Genomic DNA, 11,495 nt, shown 5'->3' with positions numbered 1-11,495 from the left:
CAATTAAACTAGATAACACAGAAGAAAGACATGATATTTTGGTTATTTATAGCAGAGTATGGTATAATTTTAATGGTCCGGCCCACTTGACATCTCCCTAGGCCGTATGTGGCCCACGATGCGAAATGAGTTTGACACCCCTGATCTAGCGTTACAGTTAATATTGTGCATTTTATCATTCAACATTATTTTGATGCCATTTTAGTGCATTACGTTTAACTAAGAAAATTAACCAAATTCTAACTGTTAACTAGTTATGGGCAAATCGAGGCTTTTCGAAACACCGAGACAATTGAAACATTGGAGTCGGGGTCTTTGAAACGCTCGAAACCTTTACTCAATAGCGACATCTAGTGGCAGCTACGAGTATGGCATAACCAACAGTCTTACAGCTAATTCCACATTGTGATTTTAAGGATGCTCGTAGTTGAACGGAATTATTGCCATCCTGCAAGTCAGATAGCGTGGTATCGAACACAGGAGTGATGGCTTTCATGTAACAATACACATAAGTCCAAATATTTTCGAACTGTTTGAGACGATAAACTCAGTGCAAAGTTGTTACATATTCACATATATATATATATATATATATATATATATATATAACTAACTTTGTCTAACGTTCTCTAACTGTCTCTAATTGTCTCAAACTCACAAAACTAACTTGTCTATATTTGATTGGCTCAGTGTCTTGGCACTAACTGTATTTTTTTCTATAGCTGGCAAGATTGGAGAAGACTTGCTGCCTTCCCTTTCTCGGGACGAAATCAAGGATCTGTTTCCTGGTCCTGAAAACTTTCACAGGCGGCGGGCTATATGGCTTGTTGTAAATAAAGATGAAATGGTCAGTTCAAAGTTATGCACATTAAGTTAAGATGAGGTGAAGTGCATCCATAGGCCTATGTGATACCATCAATTTACAAATCGTTTCATTTTAAAATGTATTTATTTTAGCTAATTCTTTGGTAAAAAAAAAAAAAAAAAAGGTTTGACCAGTCAGTGTAACAATAGTAAGTCCATATTTAACCTAAATTTAGCATGATCTTTTTGTTCAGGTATTGCACAGGGGTTTTACATTTTGGCTGGGCCATATGATTATTACAGAGCAAAATATAAATAGTTTGGGAATACATAATGACAGAAAGTTATCCTATGAAATATGTAATTGTGAATGTATTTTAGGTGGAGACTGCTGCGGAACAACCACAGCCATCAGCGACTGGAGGCAGTGGTCTTTCACAAGAAGTGCCCAACACTTCTAAGTTTGTGGTTATGTCCAGCCCAGAATTCATAGTTTACACAGACAGTGAACTTGAACAGGTGCGACGCTCCTACTTCGAGCAGAAACGGATGGGGACTGAGAACATTGTGGATTTATCTAAGGAGCTCTTCTGCCGGCTCATAAGAAACACTATGTGTAATATGATCTCAATTGCAAGAGCCACAGAAGATGCCAGATACCCCACCAAACCAGAGGTCAATGCCATGGCAAAGCGATTGGTGGAGTATTATCCAATGGTAAAAGACTGGGTAAGTTTTTTTTTTTACCTCCCCTTTTGATTGTGGTTTTATTTTTATTGTGAAAACATTGTCATATGTCATATTTAAATGTTTACTGTTTTTAACCGGCAGGAGCATGTGGCCAAAAAGCTCATGAAGAGGCTATCGAATGTAAAAAGCCCAAAGAAGGGCGTTCCTCCTGCAAAGAAACAACGGCGGGAATTAGACGAAATATCAACTAGTGACTACGACGGGGATTCAAGTGCTTCTACGGTCATTCTTCAACGGTCCCCAGTCAGAGCCAGCACCCCAGTGCAACACCTGGATAGCAGTGATGAATGTATGTATTAAACTTAATACACTTTGTTTACATTAGTTTTTGTGAGAAGTAACAGCTAGTCTCAAGTTGTCCCGATTCATTTTTGATTACTGACATGTGTGGGAGAGATTTATATGCTAAATGTGCAACAACAACAAAAAAATAGGCAAAAGTATTAGTCCAGGGATGTTAGTATTCTAACAATGCAATACTGTAACAAAAAGTTACAGAGAATGACTGAGTCCTGTTGCCTGCTATGTTCCTCCTACTTTATTTGGAAACCTAATGTTGTTTTACACCTCTAACCCCACCGTCATCCTTTTATTCCTTCAGGTGGTTCCGGTGACATCTTGGACAGCCAGAAAACCCAGGCAAGGCACTACAAGACACTGCAAGAGATGTGCCGGTCCAAGAAGCCAAACAAAGCTTCACTAACCCATTTGCTGAACTTGGAGTTTGAGTCGAGAAGACGGTTTATAACCTCTGACACTCTAAAGGAGCAAGACCGACCCAGCAAGATTCTGGAGGCATATTCTTGTTTCAAAGACTTGGATCACGTAAGTGAATCCCCTCTAAACCTTTTTGTAGCTTTTAGTACATATTTGGGGCTACTAGGGTCCTTTAACATATCTACTACTTATGTTCACCACTATTGGGCAATATTCAAATGTGCAATAACCCACACTGCATATCACACTATATATAAAACCATACTTATATTTTATAGTGTCTCAACTGTGCACCTTACCACCACCACTTACTTCACTATTTAATTCCATGTTGTTATATTTTCTCTACGTATATGTTGGCACTGGAAAAGGAGTTGCTTTTAATCTCAATGTACATTTGTATAGTGACAATAAAGGCATTCTATTATCACCATTAGGTCTTATTTGAAGAGACATCAGTCATAAAAATGTTGGACCAGCAATGGAAATTATTGACACCTGTTTTTTAATGTCTTTCAGGTCTTGGATGAGTTGCAAAGGATAATACAGCCAAACAATGCCCACTACGTCTCAGAGATGAAGACTAGATGGAACGACTTTTATTCAAAGGTCCAATTTTATGGGGCGATGAAAAAAGTGATGAAACCCCCTAAAACATTGGATGGAGGTGAGATCACTGTATACCTTGATTTGTCCAAGTTTATATTTTGAGATCTGATGAGTAGTTACTCATACTGCCTTGTGTTGTGCTTTCTGTCAAAATAGTGGAACATGCCACTGCTGTGTTCAGAGTCCTGCCACTGCTCTTTCCATCCAGCACTTTGCCACCTAAGAAGCTAGGTGCAAGCAGCGAGGCTGTTTTCCATGTCCTTAAGGTGAGACAAAGCATTTAATTTTTCAGTTGTTTCAGTTACTCATGCATATCAGGTTAGGGCTGCTCAATTATGGAAAAAGAAATGTGTCATGATTATTTTGGTCAATATTGAAATCACGATTATTCAACACGATTACTCATTAACCTTTGGATATAATGGATAGTGTCCAGGGTATAATGTGTCCTTTATCTCACAGAAAGAGTCTTTGGAACTAAACTCACCACTCAACTTTGTGCCAAAATATGAACAATAATGTCACCGTCAGTGGATTTATTTGCTAGATAACCTAATCCAACCTAATCCAGCACATAGAAGGTACCTTAGAATAATGTTACGTGAAGTAGCTGATTTAAAGGAGAATTCCTGTTGATTTCAACACGTAGCTCTGTTGTTTGTAAATTTGGAGTGTTGTTAGTAGGGAAAAAACTAAAATAATCGGTGTTGCCTACACCGTGTTATCCTCCTGCTAAAGTTTGCACCCAGGACGCTGAAACAGGGCAAGTTTTAAACGTGCTTATAGCCTCTTAATATCTACGAAATGTCATTACAAGTGCCTACCCATGTGAAGTGGGAGTCAGATGGCTGAGCGGTTAGGGAATCGAACTATTAATCAGAAGGTTGCTGGTTCGATTCCCGCACGTGCCAAATGACGTTGTGTCCTTGGGCAAGGCACTTCTTCAACAGAGACGCGTTGAAATCGACCGGAATTCTCCTTTAAAGTCCCTGCTCATTTTACATACAGTTTAACAACAAAACAAGGGAGGAAACCTGAGGGAACCTAACTTTGTTTTCATGTTGGTTTTGAGCGGTATGCATTTTTTGGGAAGTATCCCAGTCCAGCACTAAGTTTGTGTTACTTGTGATTTCCTAAACTTCCACTCTTGTCATCTAGGCTTCAGAGGACCCTGATGCATACTTGAGCAAGCGACCCCTGTCTTGTCCAGTTATACTCGTCTGTGAGGAGAACTGCATGATCGCCATTGGAAACACACCAGTGACCACCTTTGACAGGAAGAAGTTGGATGAAGGCCTGCTCTACCTCTTGGGGTATTACTATTGCCTGCACCTCACTTATCCAAAGTTCATTTCCACCATGCTCTCAGTATTGCAAACTGAGGTTCTCCAGGACTCCCTGCATGAACAAGATTCAACTGCTTCCTACAAAAAAGCCATTGCCGAGTGGAGGTCCTTCCTTGAGTAATTGATATCTCTAAAAAAAAAAAAAAAAAAAGTTTGAGAGGCAGACCCATTAGCCATGTGTTTGTTGATGTCATTGGGTAAGTGCGTCACTGAGAAAATGTTAGTTTTTTTCTTTTTTTGAGAAAGATACGTGTTAATGCTGTCATTTCAAATATTCTAACTAGCAGCTGGAATGGAAGTGTTTTTTTGTTTTAAGAAGAAATTATTTAACTGTTCTGCTGCTTGAATACCTGCATATTTTTCATTTATTTGGTCTATGTGACTATGAAAATCTTGGTCCTGTACTCATTGACTCAGGGAGTGGATTAATGGATGCAGTGCATGTTAAGAAAGAAAAACCTTTCAAATTATGTTGAAGCGTTGATTAAAACATCTCTTAATAAAGAAAGAAATGCTAAAGACAAGATGCTTCTGGTGCCTTAATTTGAGATTAATTAACTTGTTTTTATTGTGCTGTTTTAAGATATTGTGTCATGTTTTAAACTTTTTTGGCTAGTTATTAACCTTAATTCAATGTATAAATTCTTAGTCAGCTCAATTAAGAGAATTAAATGCTTATTCTAAGATTATGTATGATAGTTATTAATCTTATTTCAAGATATAAATTATAATTGTCAGCTCAATTAAGAGAATAAAATGCTTATTTTAAGATTATTTATGCTAGTTATTAATCTTATTTTAAGATATAAATTCTAATTGTCAGCTCAATTAAGAGAATAAAAAGCTTATTTTAAGATTATTTATGCTAGTTATTAATCTTATTTCAAGATATAAATTCCAATTGTGAGCTCAATTAAGAGAATAAAATGCTTAGTTTAAGTTACTCTGTCTCAAATAAATATGATTTTATAGCTTGTAATTAAGATCAGTTTGCTTGAATTCTAGCCTTTTTGTCTAGTTTTAAGGCACATTCAGATTTTTCAGTGGCTAGACTTTTTTGCTAGTTTTAAGAATTCTAACCTAGCAAATTTTTCTTACCCCATTGGCAGATTTTTTTGCTCAATACAAGATAATTTGACTAGATTTGGGAATATTAGGCTTATTTCTAGAGGGGCATTTTTTGCAGTGTAGGAACAATAACCTACCTACATTAATATTAATTGTTGAATTTGCTGAATTTCTATTTTGACCAAGAGATGTTGTACTTAGGGCAGAAGAATAAAGGCTGATCTTGTAAGGCTATCAACCTGCCCCCACCTCTCTTATGGTAAAATATGGAGTTACTCGATGGAGTCTCAACTTGAAGGCTCTCACATCTGTGTAACTTACTGTAGCACTGCTAGACATGTTGACAAGTAAGGGTCAAAATTCTGGTGTGATTGTACTTGTTCTTGGGTATAAAAGGAATTGTGAAGCATTGTTCTGTGGATTATTGATCTCCTGAGACCTTCTCCTCAGCTCTGGCTTGTCCTACTCCTTCTTCCTCACCTCATGCTTTATATCTCTGGTTTACAATAATCATGGTAGAGTAGGCATAAGAGTTAACTTCATTGATTGCATTCATTTGCAATATGATAAAATGATTATATTATTTAACCTTAATATGACCATTCTTGCTCTGATTTAACCCAAAGAGTCAAATAACTGTAATTCCAATGGTATTGGCATTATTTGGTTAATTTTAATACACTGTTCAGTTTCCCATCTTCCTTCAAATCATAGGGGAATTAGTTTCGGTTGTTTGGCCAATATATTGACCCACAACAATGTTGAAATAGATTTGCTGAAACAACAGTTACAGGACGGTACATCATGTAAATTGTAGGAACAATAGCCGATTGAAATAGGCTACTCATTGTTAGATTTTATTTGTAGGCAATGAAGAAGACCAAATACAATTTCAATTACCAAAAGGCATTTGGTCAAGTCCACAGCGAGTAACACTAGCGATGAAGGGCTGAGAATGTTGCTAAAATAAATTACAGATTGTGACAGGAAACGGCAACGTTAACTTAGGTATTCATCAGGGAAGTACATCAAACCGCAGTCTTAAAATTGTCTCCCGGCGTATAACTAAGCAAATTACATTTTGTTCAAGATCGCTCGGCTGAACTAGGAAATGATAGGCCGTGTCTGCCAACGCTATAAGACTAAGAAAGTGGGAAGGGATCGGTAGAAACGCAGAGTTTGGCATGGAAAACCTGCTAGCGAGCAGGTTAGTTTCAAGGAGTAAGGTTTAGTTACATCTCTGGAACGAAAACCTTTGAGTAAGCCGCTTTTCAGGGTTAAACAACTCAAAGTTTTCTCTAAACCCGCTACCTGAAATACCCCCATGGTGTAGGCCTATTGTTAGTGTATTTTTATGTTATGAAAATGAGTGTTTGAGTTTAGTTTACAATGTGTGATTTTGAGCATGAGATTAACAGTTTTGCCAATTCTGTGTGGTAGGTGTGTTGTAGGGCTGGGCGGTATGGCCTAAAATGTTTATCACGGTATAATTCGTAAACACTGGCAGTATCGGTATTTATCACGATAAATTAGTTATTCTTAAAATGTCATGATAATGCAATCCGCACTGCAGCGGCTAATCTACCGCACTCGGACGGATTTGGATTGGGTAACTCCGGTGTGTCACTGTCATATGAGTAGAATTTTAAAACATTTGCAGCGTTTAATTGCCACCGAAGATCAACTTCTCAGTAGTGATGGGAAGGATCATTTTACTGATTCGGTTCTTTAAATTTCATTCAATAAAATGTAAGAATCCTTTTTCGAGTCATTCGTTCATTTCAACGGGGGGGGAGGGGGCTATACATCCACTGCAAATACTTATCATATTCTCATGTAGGTTAGTCCATGACATGTGCACCAGCAGATACTATTTCAAAAGAAATTCCTGCATTAAAATAATGTACGATGACAGTTTTTATGATTTGGTCATTTATTAACACACTAGCATTTAATGATCACAGCAAACAATTACACTGCACTAAACTGTAAGTGTAAATGTAAAGTAAAAATAACAAAACCAGTCAGTATGATGACTTGAGCGAATATCATTCACGTCTTACTTGCTTACGAGAAAGGGAATGAGGAAACAGTTTCCTCTACTAAAAAATACAATGCGGTCACGCGAAAAAATGATCCAAAGACTCGTAGAAAGACCGAATCTGGAAATGAATGAATTGTTTGTTTCCTCTAACCACCAGTACAGAGCCTATGCAGGTCACCTGAAAAATTATCCAAAGATTCGTAGAAAGACCGAGTCGCCAAACGAATGAATTGTTCATTTCCTCTAGCTACCAGTACAGAGCCTATGCAGGACACGTGAAAAATTATCCGAAGACTCGTAGAAAGACCGAGTCGGGAAATGAACGAATTGTTCGTTTCCTCTAGCTACCAGTACAGAGCCTATGCAGGTCACGTTAAAAATGATCCAAAGACTCGTACCCGAAGACCGAGTCAGGAAATAAACGAATCATTTCTGTTTACTTCGACGAGCCTATGCAACAGTCCCGATGCGCGGCCACGAGAAAATTAACGAATCACTCTTTGAGAGGACTCGTTACTCCCAAGTCCTTGTAAGTATTTGTTCAAAATTAACGAATCGTTCACGAACGACACATCACTACTTCTCAGTAGCCTACGCGTTCAACAGTAGGCTACGTTAATGGGATTGCTAAAAAACTGTTAAATATTTGTAGAGTTAGCTCTAGCTATAAACAATTATTACATGGCTAAATACTCGATTCTGTTGGCCTACAATAACCATACATTTCACAATAATAACCAACCTGGCATTGGATTTGTTAAACACATTCTGGTAGATTAATTTTTGCTCACATGCATGGCTTTTAGGTGGTGAAAGAGATTGCTAGAAACACTTTACTAATACATTTATTAATATATTGTGATATCCATGATATGGCAAAATCCATATCATGGCACAACGCAATTCCGGTATTCGGAACAAGGAATGTTTTGAAAAGCCAAAAAATTGTCATATCGATTGTAAAAAACTTTAAACTAGCCTTGCTTTGCCTTCAATTCAAATCAATTATGTTAATGCAAATAAATTTATTGTGTCTACACAACACTGTTTTCAACAGATTGACTACATATCATTTGAAATGATAACATAACTTGTTTCCACTGTGAAAATATGACTGAATTGGAGCTGTTTGAGCTCGGACCAAATGTGACTATGATTGCCACAGGAGAAACGTCTTATTTTATTATTCAGTAACTGAACACTGCAAAGTGTAGACCTTGGAATGGCTCAATTGGATGAGAGGTTGTGCTGGTAACCGAAGGGTTCCAGATTCAACTCCAGACATATGATTTTTTTTTTTTTTTTTACAAAACAGTTTCTAGTTTTCTGGGTAATCCCGATGTAACTATCTATTATCTCAATTTTACAATATTTAGCAATTTTGAAGGAGGAATTCGCCAATGCTGCTTACAGCTATATTTTTTTTTACATATAATCCAAATATATTCTACCATATATTAAACATACATTTGACACTATATCTTTACATATATTACCAATACATTTTCCCATATAAATCAGAATACATTATGGTGGTACTTATAGATTTAAAATTGCATATATTTTGGGATATATAAACACATATCATATATTCATGTTGAATATGTTGCAATATATGGAAAACAGCAATCATTGCTGTATTCTGCAATGTATTGCAATATATTACATGAATATACATTATAGTTTGTAATATATTAGTCATATATTTATCATCAATATATTATCCCATGTATTTCCGTACAATATAATTATTAAATCCCATATATGGACATATATTGCCTAATTTATCACATCATATTTTCCAATATACTGCAATATATTTTCTTTCCGTAAGGGATATCTCAGAAGAAGGCAAGAAACAACAACACCACGAAGAAGGACTGTCCACACAGAAGATATTCAAAGGCGAAGCCCTCACTCTGGTGACCACCATCAGTGGGATGAGCAATCCGTTCCTAGACGATACCCCAGAGCTACTTACGCTGGACAAACGGAATGTGATTGACGGGTCTGTGGTCAACACCGCACTGTGGAATCAGTGGGCAGGGATCAGTACAACTAGTACCATAAGACAGTGATAGTGGACCGCACACACTCCATCCATGAGCCCATCAAAAATAACTCACTGCCGCTCTTCAGATGCCCAACACCCAAGACCAAGAGCAAGCAGGCAGGGCAGATCTCAATGTTGAAGGATGATATGGCACTCTTCTCTCGATGATACATAGCCACTCAACACAGAGAGGGGGACCTGAGCACCTTCTTTGAGCATGAAAATCATCCATACCCTCCTTCTCTATCCGACAGAGGGAAACTACGGCTGGGAAAGAAGTCAGATCTGCTAAACGTCCTAACACAGAAGACACAACAGGAACCTCCTGTTACTTTTGATGTGAAAGTACTTGACGGAGCTGCTGTGGTCCACTTCCTGTCCCCTACCAACATCACCACGTTTGATGAAAATGCCAGCTGTGTCTTTATTCCCCACATCATGAAACACTTGGGGACCTCTGAAAGAGTTGACGTCGTCTGGGATACTTACCTCCCCAGCAGTATAAAAGAGTCAACCAGGGAGAAGCGAGGCAAAGGGATACGACGGAAGGTGTCTGGTCAAAACAAGCTGCCGGGGAATTGGCCAGATTTCCTACATGACCCTAAGAACAAGGAGGAACTCTTCACCTTTCTTTCAGGGAAGATTGAGTCCACCGTGTGGCCAGAGGGGAAGCCTAGTCTTCATTACATCTGGAACCAGAGTGGTCGGCACAGACAGCAGCCACTCCATGCTGCCATGCAACCATGAAGAGGCCGACACCAGGATACTGATCCACCTGCTTGATGCCCTGGAGCATGGCTCTTCTACCTGCTTGGTGCGCACCGTGGATACAGATGTTGTCATTATTCTCATTGGTAAGTTCCATGCCCTGCTCACCCAGTATCCAGCTGCAAACATCTGGATTGCTTTTGGCACTGGCAAGAAATACACCCATCTGCATATAAACACCATCAGCCATGCACTGGGCAAAGACAAGTCAACCGCTCTTCCAGTCTTCCACTGCTACACAGGCTGTGACACAACCTCAGCATTCTGCGGGAAGGGGAAGAAATCAGCATGGATTGCTTGGGACTCCTACCCAGAGGTCACCCAGGCCTTCAACTACATAGCAGCAAATCCGCACACTCCTGTGACCACAGATGCCCAACACTTTCAATGTCTGGAGCGCTACACTGTTGTCCTTTATGACAAGACAAGTGACTTGGAATCGGTCAATGAAGAGAGTTGTTCTGCCAGAAGACCAAAGCAATGGAACATATTCCACCAACCCAAGGAGCACTGATACAACACGTGAAACGAGTCACTTACCAGTCTGGGATCTGGTCAACATCTGAAAAAACCCAGCAGCCAATACCCAGCCCTGAAGGATGGGGATGGACACTCGATGGAGTCAGCCAGGCCTGGCTTCCTGTGTGGAGCACTCTGCCAATCGCATCAAAAGCCTGCAGTGAACTGATCAAATGCAGTTGTACAAAGGACTGTGCGGCAAGGTGCTCATGCAAAAAAGCACAGTGAAATTGCACCGGTCTTTGCAGTTGCAAATGTGACATCAACTGAATACAAACTTGTAAGAAAGGAGGGTTGCTTTTGGGAGGGGGGAAGGTAAATGAAAATCCAGGGGGGAGCTGCAGTGAGCATACCTGCTGTAAGGATTAGATTAAATGATTTTTTTTATCACAAAGGGAAATTATTTTAGGGAAGGGTTTTTTTATTTTCGGTGCACCACTGTTTCCCCTGTTCGTGTATCATTAAAGTTCAGTATAACTTTATATTGTGTCCAGAATGAATATATGAATATATTTTTGGCATAAATAATTATCTCATGATATTCTCAATACCTTAATTGCATTCATTGACCAATAAAATGTATATTTTGACACCAAGATTGACCTTCAAAGTGGCTTGGAAGCGGATTTATTAGCATTTTTCTTATTAGCATAAGACGTTTTGTAAATCCAGATGGCCGCCATCCACCATCTTGATTAAGTGGAACCCCCTCAAAATTGAAAGGTATGATGATGGATAACCTGTGGAAAAAATGTGGTGCTTTTGTTCGCCGTGTCCCCATCTTTCTCAAATCTGGTCCTAAGCCGCCTGACTATTG

The 11,495-nt window shown here is 38.8% G+C and overlaps 1 protein-coding gene across 1 annotated transcript; it reads left to right on the top strand.

The window, feature by feature from the left end:
- Positions 1-744: 744 nt before the first annotated feature.
- Positions 745-10,673, top strand: LOC124466298. The gene is made up of 10 exons (XM_047018094.1): positions 745-847; positions 1,186-1,533; positions 1,636-1,843; positions 2,156-2,379; positions 2,791-2,938; positions 3,037-3,146; positions 4,039-4,343; positions 9,173-9,346; positions 9,646-9,940; positions 10,029-10,673. The coding sequence occupies exons 1-10, from the start codon at positions 845-847 to the stop codon at positions 10,671-10,673; spliced, it is 2,460 nt and encodes an 819-aa protein (XP_046874050.1). The 5' UTR covers positions 745-844.
- Positions 10,674-11,495: the final 822 nt, after the last annotated feature.

Source organism: Hypomesus transpacificus, unplaced genomic scaffold (genome assembly GCF_021917145.1).
Source record: "Hypomesus transpacificus isolate Combined female unplaced genomic scaffold, fHypTra1 scaffold_90, whole genome shotgun sequence".
Lineage (NCBI taxonomy): Eukaryota > Metazoa > Chordata > Actinopteri > Osmeriformes > Osmeridae > Hypomesus > Hypomesus transpacificus.
Note: the sequence above shows the minus strand (reverse complement) of the source record. Positions and strands in the feature narration are given on the sequence as shown.

Coding starts and splice junctions, on each gene's coding strand:
- LOC124466298 (XM_047018094.1), top strand. Junction 2,380..2,790: donor GTTTCAAAGACTTGGATCAC/GTAAGTGAATCC, acceptor AATGTCTTTCAG/GTCTTGGATGAGTTGCAAAG. Junction 9,941..10,028: donor GCAAAGGGATACGACGGAAG/GTGTCTGGTCAA, acceptor CCTTTCTTTCAG/GGAAGATTGAGTCCACCGTG.